At 43.0% G+C, this 15,171-nt stretch overlaps 1 protein-coding gene across 1 annotated transcript in view; it reads left to right on the top strand.

Annotated features, from left to right (window-relative positions):
- Positions 1-7,318, top strand: part of LOC136624120 (uncharacterized) — a 132,716-nt gene extending 125,398 nt beyond the window's left edge. Inside the window, exons 11-14 of the mRNA XM_066598236.1 lie at positions 1,316-1,447; positions 2,345-2,588; positions 4,132-4,209; positions 7,026-7,318. Coding sequence (XP_066454333.1) covers positions 1,316-1,447; positions 2,345-2,588; positions 4,132-4,209; positions 7,026-7,183 — 612 coding nt within the window. The 3' untranslated portion in view covers positions 7,184-7,318. The remainder of the gene's footprint in view (positions 1-1,315; positions 1,448-2,344; positions 2,589-4,131; positions 4,210-7,025) is intronic.
- The last annotated feature ends 7,853 nt before the right edge of the window (positions 7,319-15,171 follow it).

Raw genomic sequence — 15,171 nt, 5'->3', positions numbered from 1 at the left:
GCACGAGTTTGTTTGCTCGCCCAAAATCTGCGCGCGTAATACGCAAAGGATAGGACAAATTGTTTTCAATGGATTAGTTCCCATTTTTCGTTTTTGCGTGTGCATTTCGATTATTACAGTAAACTACCGTTAATCCGGCATCAATTATGGTGCCAGACTATAGAATGTCTTCAGCAGCGCCAGGTCCAACAGAGCATATTGTGCCTTCTATGACTTCTCAGGAAGAAAGCGCAAAATATATATAACACAAAGTCTGCAGCTCATTGGATTTTTTGCACTCCGTGGTTCTATAAAGTATCACATAGACAGCCGAGTAGGCAGCCAGGCTTGAGAAAGGGGTCCTGAGCCCCCGGAACGCATTGCCTTCTTACTTGGAAGTCTATGTGACACTTGATAGCATCATTAATAAAAGACTTGGATGAAGAACTTCTCCTAATCACTTTCCTAACTTGCGCCTGGCTGGCTTAGATTTGGGGGGGAAGTTGGATGTTATTCAACACCCCCCTAGTGAAGTAAGTTATTATATATTTTTCCCCTTCGATATAAGTAGTACAAGGATTTCTTTCGGAGGTTCACTGCCGTGACCATTGCATTAAAGTTACCTTGTAGTCCTAGCATTAGTTCAAAGGCACTCAACCATATATGAGTTGCAATTGAGAAACTCGGGCACAACTTGCACACATATGACCCCCATTTTCTGAATAGGGTCATACACAAGAGCAATGTATTTTTTTTTCCTGCATCGCAGTGTGGGAAAAAATTGCGGCATGTCCTATCTTGTCCATTGTCTTCAATGAGGCCGGAAAACACTTTACATTGTGTGCGATGTGTAGGCGAGTGCGATGCAAGATTTCTCTTTTTAGATGAGCTAATTCGTGTTTGCACGGGCGAACAAGCGAGTGACGTCGCCGCTAACCCGCTGGCTCTCGTGCGGCCTGTTTAGACTGGCAGATTTATCGTTGGACGTTCCAACATAATGAATGTCAAAGACTAAACAAACGCTGCTTAAACGGAATGACAAGCGAACAAGCCAAGGATGATTTGTATACCTGCATGAAATGAACAACGAGCGAGAAGCGAAGGATTCTTGTTCGTCGGTCAACCATTGGCTCACTTTAGACTGAACGATTAGCCTTCACTTTCGCTCGTTTCAATTATTTTTTTTTTTTTATGATAATCGCCTTCTGTTCCTGTAAAATCCCACTTTTTATCACAGTACTCTGCTGAATAATGAGACATTCCAAATGATCAAATGCTGGATTAATGGACCTCCATAAAAGTGCCTATTTTAAAAACAGTTTGTTTTTTATCACAGGGTGACGATATCCTGACAAGAAGCTCAGAACTTATTTATTCAAGTGAATTAACAAAATTCTCCCAGCTTCAATCAAAGGGGCAACAGCGGATAGTGTTTCTCTTCGATCATCAAATTGTGTACTGCAAAAAGGTATTTCAGGCCTTATTGGTATATTTTATGTTCTATATTAGTAATTGCGGCTACAGAGAAAGAGATTTGGGCACAATCAGAACGCTGAAAACTTTTTTTTTCACAGGGTTAAAAATGTTTTAACCCTAGAAACAATCTTTGAGGATCCACTCTTCCAAAACCCCTTTTTTTCCCCATCCCTTTCCCCTTCACCCGATTGCCTGTCACACTCTGGTGGAGATCTCCTCTGTGTATTGCAGTCACTTCCATGCAGTGCAGTCTCCTGCCTGATACTTATTAGACACCAATTTGATGCTGCGTTTTCTCCCAGTTCACTTTCTATGTTAACACTCCCTTAAGGCATCAACATATCACATGACTGGCATGAGCCAGTATCATCTCTGCCTGGTAGGAGGACACTGCCAAAAAGTTTCAGATAGAAAGGAATAACTGTCCAAGGTAATACTAGCTCACTATATTATATATATATATATATATATATATATATATATATATATATATATATATATATATATATATATATATATATAGGAGATGGCCCACATGACAATTGAAAGTAACGGGAAGGATTGCGACCAAACAAGAGGGACTAGAAGAAAAACAATGAATTATTCAGCATGATATGACAAGTCATTGTCACTTCGCCTGGCAAGTCTGCTTTAGTAAATAACATTGCTGAAACACCTTTTTTAGAATTTGTGTTGTACCTCTGTTGTTCCTCCTGAATAAATTGCCAATTTTCCATTGTCAATAGAAAGTGTCAGTCTATTGGACAGCTTCAGAAAGTGTTGGGATACACCCCATTAGCAAGGGTAATAGATAATAATGATACAGCAGTTGGTATAGGGATGAAAATGATGCCATGGCTGTGGTTATATCTTGTTCTACAATTATCAGGATATTCTGCGGCGAGACATCCTGTATTACAAAGGCAAGATCAACATGGATGAGATGGAAGTCATAAACTTAGAGGACGGCAAAGACAAGGACTTCAACATTACTGTGAAGAATGCCTTCAAGCTGCAGAGTAAAGTCTCTGAGGAGGTTCATCTGTTTCTGGCCAAGAAGCCGGAGCAGAAGCAGCGCTGGATGCAAGCGTTTGAGGAAGAAAGGAAACAGGTGCTGCTAGACGAGCAGACAGGTAAGTGTACAATAAAGGGTTACATACTGTACGCCATACGCCAATATCTACATTTACCTTAAAGGTAGCCGATCACGTCCTCACAGCACTATAAACTAAGTTAGAGTGCAGTTACAGGGAGTCGGGGGATGTGATTTTTTTTTTATACTCCCCTGCTCCCTGGATCCCTTCATAGAATTGTATGGGAGAGCGCACGTACGACGCCGTGAAAAGAGTTGAATTTGCAGTGCAGTGCCGGCGCAATCTTCAGTAGCAGGACCCAGGGATCAGGGGAGTATAAAAAATACCTCACTGGGCTCCCTGTCCCCTAACAGCAGCACAACTTAGTTTATAACTTTGTAATAAATCAGATTAGAGACCAATGTCTCCAACTTCTCCTCTCCATTATCTGCTGCACTGATCATTTACTCTGAAATACTACTAAAATCTGTCTTTAGAAGAGCAGAGACAAGATAGATGATCAACTTACTGAGAGATTAGATTACAGCTGCTGCTCATTTAAGTCTATGGAGAGTAGAGGGGAAAGAGGAGGATGGAGCAGATGCAGAGGCAGACAGAGAGACACACACAGATGCTGCTGCTGGTTCCATTAAACATAGGGAAACATGGGCTACAAAACCTCACAAATCGGAGGTGTATAGCGCATATTGTGATTCGTTTTTCTTGCAATGCAGCAGTCTACAAAACATCACTAATGTGAAGGAAAGCATGGGCTTCACATACATGCGATTTGTAGTGCTGTCACACCACGAGAAAATCGTACATATTTGTCGCCCGTGTGAAAGCGGCCTAAAAATCACGAAGTCCCAGATGTGGTGAAAGTGGTAGAACCATTAATCCAAGGACTGGGGGTACTCGCTCCGTTTTCCAACCTGCTCCCTCTCTTAACCTAAAACAACACAACTCCATGTATCAAATGGCTTATTAAGTGGGGTAGGCCATAGCTTTATTACTTTTTACCTTTAACATTCCGTTAAAACTTTTTAAAACTTTAAAACTTTAAAACCTTTCCATGCTTCAAAACCTCCATGAGTCCAAGAGGTGCCTGAGAGCCCTTCAGATATAGTAGGCTTGAAGAACCGCCCTTTTCCTAACAAAGAACTTTCCGCCTCCGCCTACAGCCATGACGACTTCCAAAATCCTGATATCCTATGACTCATAACTCCGGCACGAAAGTGTTCCTCTTCACTCAAACTCCTGGGAGGGTTGGTGGGCATTCTCTTCACTCTCACGCTCCTCCTCTTCCTCTTTCCCCAATACACTTCTTACCACCCCCTTTTCCTATCCTAAGCGCGCCCCCTAGTCCATGGCAGCCTCATTATGCATCTTGCTGCCTTACAGTCAGTTGCACCATCATACGGCATCATTAACTATCATCTTGCCATGCTTAGTATCCATCGCTGCATACTGAATACATTTCAGACCTGTATTTCTTGGGTTGTTTATATTATTGGCAACGTCAACATATTATTTCTGTTAGCCTTAAGCCTGTATGACTCACGAATCTCCAGCACTGTCACAGCCAACTTGCATCTGTTTCTAGGTTTCAGCATCAGTGAAATACAACGAAAGCAGGCAATGATGAACGCCAATAAACCGCGGCCCACGGGAAAACCAAAAGGTGAGTGAGTGCGTACAGATGATGAGATCATAGGCAACTGAAGAAGTCATACAGCGCAAATTTAGCCTAGGCTGTATTTAAAAAAGGGCGAGCGCAATATCAGCCCGAGAAACTGTAAGCCTGGGTTCTCACATGCCAGATTCCCGGCGGAAATCTCGCGGTTTGGCCGCAGCGAACAAACACGAGATTTCCGCTGGGAGAAGTGCTGCTTCAAAACCCACGGCACTTAGCCGCGGGTTTTGAAGCAGTCTGGCCGCACGCTCTTCCACTGCGGCCCGCGCTCTCATAGAGGAGAGTGCGGCCGAAGTGGAAGAAGTAAAAAAATGAACATACTGCGGCCGGCAAATCTGCCTTCTGAGAAATCTCGTACACATGGCTGGCTAATCTCGGGATTAGTGGCCACAAGCGGATTTGCCGCGGCAAATTACGGATGGAATTTTCGTGGAAAATCCGCCCCGAATGAACCCAGCCTAAGGGCTCTTGCACACTTGCGTTTTACTTGTTTTTTTTTATTCATACGATATCGCTACGTTTTTTAAAGGGGATGTCAATGCAACTTTCTAATGTTAAAAACGCATCACACAGGATTTTCGGGGTGGATGAAATATAAGCCCTACCCTAAAAATTAACCCTATCTGCATTAAAATAAAAGAACAAAAAACAATACATTACTCAAGAGGTGCTCTCTGCTTCGACGCACGTCACCTCTACAGCTTTGGCACACTTGTCTGTAGTCTTCAGCCAGCGCTTCCTGCTCAGAGGTTTCAAAAACTCTGCCCATATGTCAATGCATTATGTAACTACATGCTCATCATCACCATAGCATCGACATGGTGGCTCATGGAAAAGTAGCCCAGCAAATCACAGCGCAGCTCTCATTTCTTATACTGCTGGCGTAATATAAAAGTCGTGCTGTGATTGGTTGCTATGGACAACAAAGACAGCTTTCATAAAAGTGTGGTGCTGAGACACTTCTTCCGTGGCCCATCCTGTGCAGTTTCCTTCTACATACTTTAAAAGGGGCCCCTGGATTAGTTTTCTCCCCTGACTGGTGTCTTTGTGTACTGAAGTCTTTTGCCGCAGGAAGCAGCCCACTCTGTACATTGCACAGTGGCCAGTGTTGGTACTGCAGACCGAGTTCTATTGAAGTGAATGGGACTCAATCTGCAATACCAATCCAGGCCACCACAATGTAGGGAGCTTTCAGCAGCAGAGACACCAGCCAAAGGAGCTGCTGATCGGCTAGAGGTCCCAAGCCGTGAATCCTGAGGATACGTTATCCATAGCCACAAATGGGTCAACCCCTCTAATGATAAAATTCTGACTGTTCCACCACTAGAGGGAGCTTCAAAGATTACTATATACTGTCTAAACACAGTATAGAATAAGCTTTTTAGCTCCCTCTGTTGGTGACTGATAAAATACTATCATGTATTCATATGTCTATACATGTCCTTTGGAACTCTTTCAGAAACCTGGATCCCCAACCCCTATATGGGACATTCCAGTCTCAGAAATTCTATTTCAGTGTATTCAAAACCACAAAAGATGTACTCACCCATAAGATGTTCATTTCCAAAATGCTCCGTTCTCCAGATATTGATTCCTCTACCCTCTGGTTATTTACCACTTGTTTCCAGGGACACAGACCACCTCTAGTATGGCTAGAAACAGCAGAGGGGGCTAAATCTGATGGCCGGGATCTCAGGAGCGCTGCACACTAGCTTTCAGCCGCCATCTACCATTGAGCTCTAGTATTTCTTTCCATATAAGAGGTGGTCTGTTTCCCTGGCAGCAAGCAGTAAACAACCAGAGGAATCAATATCTGGAGAACGGAGCATTTTGGAAATCAACATTTTATGGATGAGCGCAATTGTTTTTTGGTATTGAAGACATTGAAATAGGATTCCCCAAGATTGCAATACCCCTTTAAGAAAATAATTAACACAGCAGAACGTTGCACCTAAAGCTAATTTCACATGGGCGATCGCGATTCGTTCCCACTATTTTTGAGAGTCAGCGTTGCTTTTTCTTAAGAATAATCTCGCATCGCTGCCACCTGTGATTTTTTTTTACGTGAAAGTCAATAGGACTTTCTAATCTTAAAAAGGCATTGCACTGCACGGAAATTGCAAGTTCGTGTGTTGCGATGCGATAAAAAGGAGGCTCCATAGGCGACAAAAAAAACACGGAAGGATAGGACATGCTGCGATGTTTTGTTCTTTTTAGCGCAAATGGGAACGAAACCATTCAAATTGGTTTCATAATTCTGTGCTTTTTCACTTACTCTCGCATCGCGCAATTTTATCACCCGTATCACCGTAAAAATAACAGGGTGCTAAAATGTGGCTGTCCGCTTTATATTTTAACTAGAGATGAGCGAACGCGCTCGTTTAGGACAATTACTCGATCGAGCATCGCTTTTTTCGAGTAACTGCCTGCGCTGGCGAAAAGATTTGGGGGGCGGTGGGGGGTAGCAGTGGGGAACAGGGGAGAGCGCGCTCTCTCTCTCCCGCTCCCCCGTGCAACCCCCTGCTCACCCCGAATCTTTTCGCCCGATTAGGCAGTTACTCGAAAAAAAGCGATGCTCGATCGATTAATTGTCCTAAACGAGCACGGTCGCTCATCTCTAGTTTTAACCCTTTACCGCCTCACATTGCTGTAGAAAAACCTTTCCCTGCTTCAGACATTCCTGAAAAGCCATTTCTTTCTGCACGAGATGAGCTCATTGGTGACTGCAGAGCTGATTACTATGCGCTGAGCAGCTGCTAGATACAAGCCCGTTCTCACAGAACCTGTTTCATTTCACTTTCCAGCCGTTAATAGGACATACTATGATTTCTGGATGAGACAGAAGCATCCCACATTGCCTGCCAACCTCCCACAGCAACAAGTCTTCATGCTTGCTGAACCCAAGCGCAAACCCTCCAATTTCTGGCAGAACATCAGCCGTCTTACTCCCTTCCGAAAATAAAGGACCTTTTTGTGATCCGCTCTTGCATCCTGTACAAAGAAAGCACTTTACCCACAGTTGACAAAGTGCCCGTGCCTGGGACTCCTACTTTCCTTCTTCAGGGCATGGCGCCGGCTGGTACATTACTCCATATTTATTTTTTAGACAGAATTGGACATATTTTACATGTTCTCTGTTGCTGCCTCTGATCCTCCGGGAAGTGTCGTAGTTTTACTCCTTTTTTTTGTTCTGTAATGTAATGAACTGTACTGTTGTTTTTACAAAGTTTACCAGATGGATATTTTATGAACTCACACTGAATCTTTAGAACGGAGTCGCTGTAGCTGACAAAGAGTTAAAAAATGTATATAACCTAACAGGATATTACACCTTATTTTAAGGTGAAGAGAATGCCATGTTAACGAGTGCTATTATGGGGGAGGCCTATATTTTCGCTATGTGTTGAGCATAAGCAGGTAGACTCCATGGGCTACGGTCAGCAGGACCACAGTTACTATTAGGGCTTATTCCGACATGCGTATATCGGATGAGTTTTCACCCCCAGCCAGTACACGCTGTCCCTCTCTGCAGGGATGGAACCGGGCCGGGAGCAGTGAACTGAGCTCCCGCCCCCTCTCCATTATTTGCAGTGGGAGGGGCTTGGTGGAACTTAGCTCCACCCCCACCCCTCCCATTGCAAACAGTGACAGGGGGCGGGAGTTCAGTGCAATGCTCCCAGCCCACCTCCTCCCCCTGCGGAGAGGGACAGCATATATCGGCCGGGCGTGAAAACCCGGCCTATATACGCATGTCGGAATAAGCCCTGTGGCTGTGTTCACACATCGCTAATTTGCTGCAGATTTGACCCCTTCAATTTAATGCAATTGAAATGGTAAAATATGCTGCAGATCTGCAGCCAATTCTGCTCCGTGTGAGCATAGCCTTATGGTTGCTGTTAGGCAAGGGAGGTTTTAGCTTCTGAGCTTGGCTGACCATGGAGGAAATGGCCCTGTTGCATTAGCTGGAACACTTGTGGGACATGTTTCTAGGTCAGTAGTTGTTAATGTTACTCTTGTATCATTTAGGCAACATTGGGGGAATATGTGAGCCCATAAAAATTGTACATTGCTCCACTTGTTGCAAATATTGGTTCATATATTGCACCCCAATAGAAATATATATTCTACCATACATGGCCAATGTTACTCAGGGCTCTAGACTGGATTAAGTGAGTTCTCTGGGCCTTGCACTAATTTGCTCTCCCAGGACTATTCTAAGGACCTCCTACTACAAAGTATGAGCACAAAGAAACAAAAAAACCAAACTGTAGTGAATTGGCAAACACAATAATCCAGAGAACACCTTCAAGTGGTTGTAAAAGAGTATTCTTGTGTCTTAATGTTATGCCATATTGATACTATAAGCCATAACTTTATAATCGCTTGTGATCTGACCCCCTTAATCCCCGAAAATGAAGAAGCCAAGGGTGGACAGTGTCACTGTTCACTGCTATACTGTGAAGGACATCTTCATTCTGAGGATCAGTGGGGGTTCCAAGCAGGAGGACCTCCACCTTCCAAAAGTGATGGCCAATCCTAATGATAGGCTTCCTTTTAAAGGGGTTTTAAACAGATAACAAATGCTGAAGCGGAAACGAGGTCAAAGAGGTGCAGTAGCAGAGATTGTGTGCAGCCGCATCAGATCTACTTGTATTTCCATCTGTATAAGCAGCCCCATGATTGAAGTTACACCAAGGATGGATGGGGCTGCACAGAGCAACTGCTCCTTGTCCTCCTCTATTGTCAGCCCTAGTTCCTACAGATACCTGACAGGCCGTCCCAGTGATAATCATTCCTGTGCTTTTACACAGTAACAATCATCGCTCAGTGAATGGAGGCGGAGCGGGCCGGGGATCATTCTAGCCCACCTGCCTCTATGTACAGTAACCAGGCAGTCATTAATATATGCTATTCTACCAAAAGTAATCGACCACCTGAGCAAGAATCAAAAGTAGTATTTATTTCCATATGTTAATACTTAGTGGGGCCTCTTTTGGCTCTAATGACACGGGATACTATCCATGGCATACTTTCTACTGATATTTCCCTCCATTCATCCTGCAAACATCTGATGAGTTCTTTTAAAGAAAATGCAACGACCTGTTTACAATAGTGCAAGGAGCATCGTCATTGAACAGTTGAGAAATGGAAGATTGTTCTAGGGAGAGACAAATCACACTATTCCATCTTTAAATCAGATGGACGGACCTGGGTGTAGAAAAGGCCTGGACTTTTGCCTGAATGTGTTGTGCCAACAGTTAAGTACGGCAAAGGTTTCTTTATGTCTTTGGTCCATTGGTAGTTGTGACAAGAACCATGAACATGAAGGTGAACCCTGACATTCCAGACAATAATGTGCTGCTGACAATGTGACAATACTCTGGGAATGGTTAGCAATACTTCCACCAAGACAACGAGCCTTGTCACAAATCCACCACTGTTTAACGTTTGTTTGAGGATTTGGATGTTCCATGATTGGACTTGCCTGCACAGAGTCCCAATTGGAACCCAACTGAACATTCTTTGGGACTTACTAGAACATCGGATCAGGGAATATAAAATGTCAATCTTCTTTGAGACAACTCACCAGACATTTGCAGGATGAATGGAGGGAAATACCAGCTGAAGTGATTATTTAAGTATTTGATGTCATTAGGATCAAATGAGACCCTGCTAAGGATTAACCTATGTAAAATACTACTATTGAATCTTGTTCAGGTGTCCAATTTTGGATAGGATAGTGTATGCACCCAGCCTAAACACAATTTCTTCATAGACTTTACAACTTTTAAATATATATACTGTTATGTTCTGTTGACATAAAAAAAAACACAGCCTCCACTCTAGTGGCCTGCAAAGTGCACATGAAAATTTCCTCAATGATACCCAAAGTGTCTTTTATGCTTCAAGCTAGAGATAAGAAAACTGCCATATGCTTTGCTCCCAAGTGTCACCTGACACCAGAAATATTTATGGGTAAATTGTTTACAATAGCAGCAACACGCACTGTCTGCTAACTTCAGTCTGCTGCTGTAAAGCACTTAATGAGCCAGTTTTTTTTCTATATTTAACTGACTATAAAAACCAACTTGGTGGAGTGGTGCCAACAGCAAGCAGGAAAACATTTTACGTCTCTCGAAATGTTTTCTGGAAAGCTTACACACATCACCAAAGATATCGGAGACCAGTAAAGGGGTTGTAGGCATTCAACTTCTAACGCCCTCACCACTAAAAACTTATATCACTGCTTTATCAGATCCATTGTGCCCAAGAGCTTGAGATATATATATATATATATATATATATATATTACAGTTCGGCTGTTGTGACCCTATTGGTAATTTAAGGCCTTTGAAAAGAAATTATGGGGATCTGAAGTGACATCAACTACTTTTCAACATTCCTGGTCTCTGCAGCTTTTCCCCCTAGTCTTGTAATCTGAGGTTCTTGTGTAGACTTCTCGGGATTCATGTTGCCTAGTAGAAGAGTTGTAAGAACAAGGAAACTCCAAAGGTGTATATACCTTACAGGTAGGGTAGCCCCTGTGGCTACTATGGGGAGAGAGTGCCCATTCCAGGTTGCTCTTATGTCCATTTTAATGTATGGTCATGACCTGTAAAGGGATGTGGCCTACAGAGGTAATGCAATGTTAGTAAAGAAGGGGAGCACCTGAATTTCCTATCACATGTGGTGAGGAGTGCGTTGAGCAGCACTCCAAAGGGGCCTGATTTTTACCTTTGCACCCATCCTCTTACACAAAATAGACACTTTATTAGAGACACCAGCTCTTTAACGATTGGAGCTTTCTTGTATGGAAAATAGACTCGTGAGCCCAGAGTACAGCATAAAGTCAAGCGAATAAGTTTTAAATCCATATTAGAATGGGAAAATTGAAAGATCTGATCTGCATTGACTGAGACCTGGTCATTGGTGCTAGACTAGCTGGGCCAGTGTTTCAAGAACTACCAACCTTTTAGGGTTTTTCTCATGCAATAGTTTCAAGAGTATACTGAGAATGGTGTCATCGAGAAAAAACATCCAATGAAAGGGGATCCCGTGGATGTAAAAAATTAATTGGCGAAAGGGGTCAGAGGTGGATGTCAAGAATTGTTCTAAAGAACATGCACGGCCCAGTCAAGCAAATTGCAGCCAATTACAATGCAGGTGCTGCAACTATTATGATCGAATGCACAAGTCATTGTTCCTTAGTAGAGATGAGCGAGCATACTCGCTAAGGACAATTACTCGATTGAGCATTGTCCTTAGCGAGTACCTGTCCGCTCGGAAGAAAAGGTTCGATAGCCGGCGCGGGTGAGAGGTGAGTTGCGGCAGTCAGCAGGGGGAAGAGAGGGAGAGAGAGATCTCCCCTCCGTTCCTCCCCGCCGCTGCCAGCAGCCGAATCTTTTCATCCGACGGGCAGGTACTCGCTAAGGGCAATGCTCGATCGAGTAATTGCGCTTAGCGAGTATGCTCGCTCATCTCTATTCCTTAGCATGGGTGGGTTATAAGAGCAGACAACCAGTTTGAGTGGCATTGCTAACAGAAAGGTGAGACTCCAGTGGGCAGAAAAAGCACAAAAAATTGGATCACTGAGCAGTGGAAAAACATTGCCTGGTCAGATGAATCCAGATTTTTGCTGCACCATGCTGTTCAGAATTTGACACAAGCAGCATGAACCGATGAACCCTTCCTGTCAACAGTCCAGTCTGGTGAAGGTGGAATAATGGTGTGGGAAATGTTTTCCTGCCACACCCCGGCCCCTCTGATACCTGTAGATAGACCCCACAATGAATTGCTGCGGTTCTGAAGGCCAAAGGAAGTCCAACGCTAGTTGGGTGTCTCTAATGACGTGACTATTCAGTGTATGTACACCACTGGGGAAGCCTGTGCAGCATAAGGAGGCATTTCCTGTAACCATTTCAATACTTGTATTAAACTGGTCAAGAAACGAAGAGAATTGGCTGTTAGGCAACATGAAGAAAAGCAATCTGCAGAATACACCGAGGAGGAGCTGCAAAGAGAGAAGAAACAAGGACCCTGTAGACGTAAGCAGTTACTTCTATGGAGTTAGGCTTTCCTCATACAATCACAGAATCAGTTGTGTGTATATCACATCAAATTATCAATTTCTCTACATTTTCTATCACATCGAAGTCTAAATTCCTGTGCCTAATTCAATCTGCTGCTGGAGTGACATTCTCATCAGCAATGCGGCTGTATTTTATTCCAGCAGCGACGGTGTTAAGAACGCCTCACCGTGTAGTCCTGTTTATTAAATTCTTTGCCATCTTTTCTACATATTAACATTGACCTGTACGGTGTATTTTTAACAACCTCTGTAATGACATCTAGATGGATGGTATTAATTTCATGCTTGTTTTTTGGAAACTGTATATTTGTTCTTTACATCAATGAAATAAATTGCCTTACATAGTACAAACCTTCAAAGCCATACACAACGACACCGCACTGGTCTGCTTCACTTATTGTCTGACTATTCTTGGGAGGGTATATGGGACCGTCACCCTGGGGCTTCCATCATCACCATTATCCCTGCATGGTAGGACTGGCTGGACTAAGGGCCCTTTTACATGGAACCATTATCGGTCAGTGTTTCCGGAACTCCCACAGAAGTGAATATGAGTTGTCGAAATAATGTAGCACAGTAAGCTGGGCTGTTTCCTTAACTTCTGAGAGGTGGAAACAGAACAGCTTAGTGTGTTCCATCATTGCTGTGGGAGTTACAGAAAAAGCACAGAACTCTAGATCTGTTTCTGAAATCTTGGCCACCTCAGGCAGTATGGTGAGATGGGACACGGTTAGGCGACACTCATGTTTTAAAGATAAGCGCAGGTCCCAGACCTGGTCCATGGTATATTATGTGGATATGCCATAAATGTCACCTGGCAGCCTCTAGTGAGCACCAAGCCACTGGGCAGGTGATACCACTTCCAAATACCTGACCAGCAGCTTGGCGCTCACTAGATGATGTGTGAGGGGGCTCAAAGCACCGTGTGAGGAGCCTTTGCCACAGACTTTTGCTACGTGTGAACATACACTAAAGCCATTTTTGATCTTGAAGTGTACTTATAGCCAAGTATCAAAACTTGTCAGTGCTCTTAAAATCTTCCGCAATTCAAATCTGTGTGCATTCACCCTTACATGTCCATGTCTAATATGCCATCCCCACACTTTCACAAAAAGTATAATGACATAGCTACATGAGGGCTTGTTTTTTTTGTAGGACAAATTATAATTTTCTTTGGTAGCATGCATCGTACCATAAAATGTATTGAAAATCTTTTTTTCATTTCTAAGTAAGATGAAATTAGAGAAAAAAAAAAAGAAAACGCGCACTTGTGCCATGGAAGGCGGTGGGTATCTGTTTTTATTGCATTCACAGTGCAGTGAAAAGTGAAAATGAAATTTTTAGTCTGTGGGTCAGTATGATTACAGCAATACCAAATGTAGAGAGAATTTTATGCAGTGCATTTAAAAAAAAAATGCTTTATCTCACCATCTTTTTTTTTTTTTTTTCCCAAATATTTTTTTATTAAACATTTTCTCAAGTGTGTACACAAAGTAGGATTAAAACAAACATTTTAACTTGAACTGCTGCCAAGGTTTCCATTTGCGATAGAATTTGGGTAGAGAGTTATTATTTTTGGCGTTTATTTTTTCAAAGCAATGGTGGTCGGATAATGGGTCCAATAAGTCTTTTAGAAGGGGCGGGGAAGTCGTTTTCCACTTCCTCGCTATGTTATTCTTTGCTGCAAGAAGGAAATGACATATCCAGGTTCTTTTGTCTGGCGGAAGGGAGTCGCTTTCCAGGAGGAGGAGAGCTAGTTGCGGTGTTTTGGCGGGTCGTGCTCCTGTTATAAGTCGGATTGTATCAAAGACCTCTAGCCCGTAGTTTTGGATCAAGGGACAGTCCCAGAATATGTGATAGAGTGAGCCTTCGAATCCGCAGTTTCTCCAGCACTCTTTGCTTGTGTTTGGATAACATTTGGCTAATTTTGTAGGAGTATAGTACCATCTTGATAGCACTTTATGGTGTGTCTGGAGTAAACTGGCTGATATGGTTGCTTTATTTGTTCTTTCAAAGGCTTTCAGCCAGTGTGTTATCTCAAATTTTTTTCCAAGATCTCGTTCCCAATTTAGTAGATGGATTTTTTTTTTTTATTTATGTTTCCTGCGATAATGTCGTAGAAGTTCCTTGTCATGGAGGTTTGAGAGTTGGCACATTTATAAAATAAGGTCTCTAAATTGTTTGGGAGAGAGAAGAGAACGATCCTGGGCGGAAACTGCCGAGAAGTGATAAGATTTTCAGGTAGGAGAAAGCCTCTTTGTCAGGCAGATTAAACTGGGATTGGATAGATTGAAAAGATCGAGGTTCATTTCCATTCAGGAGATCAGATATAAGGTGGACTCCGCGTCTGCGCCATTCCCTCAGGTTCAAGTCTCGTGTATAGTAGGTTAATGTTTCCAAGGGGAGGCTGGTTGAGGAGATTTTGGTGGTTTGTTCAAATTTGTACGCCAGAATGTTCTAGCAGTGGATGGTTGCTAACATTATAGGCGAGAAGCTTGATTCCAGGATTAAAGAAGGCATTTCTGGATTGAGAAAGCCTATCACTGCGGTTTTGATAAGGAGACTCAGAGGTTTGCTTTGGTTTCTTTGTCTCTCTATGTGACACCATGATGGAATTTGTGAATTTTTAAACCAGTTGGCTGATTGGCTCAGGATAGTCGAATTGTAGTAGGCCTGGAGGTTGGGCACCCCCAAACCGCCTTGTTTTCTATGTTGATAAAGGATGGTAGCTGCCACTCTGGGTCTCTTGTTACTCCAAATAAAGTTCAACATCTGTCTTTGGAAATTTGCTATTACGTTTTGAGGAATTGGGTGTGACAGCATGCGAAACAGATATAGGATTTTTGGTAGGATAAGCATTT

Source organism: Eleutherodactylus coqui, chromosome 1 (genome assembly GCF_035609145.1).
Source record: "Eleutherodactylus coqui strain aEleCoq1 chromosome 1, aEleCoq1.hap1, whole genome shotgun sequence".
Classification (NCBI taxonomy): Eukaryota; Metazoa; Chordata; class Amphibia; order Anura; family Eleutherodactylidae; genus Eleutherodactylus; species Eleutherodactylus coqui.
The sequence above is the reverse complement of the archived record's forward strand: the minus strand, read 5'-3'. Positions and strand labels throughout refer to the sequence as shown.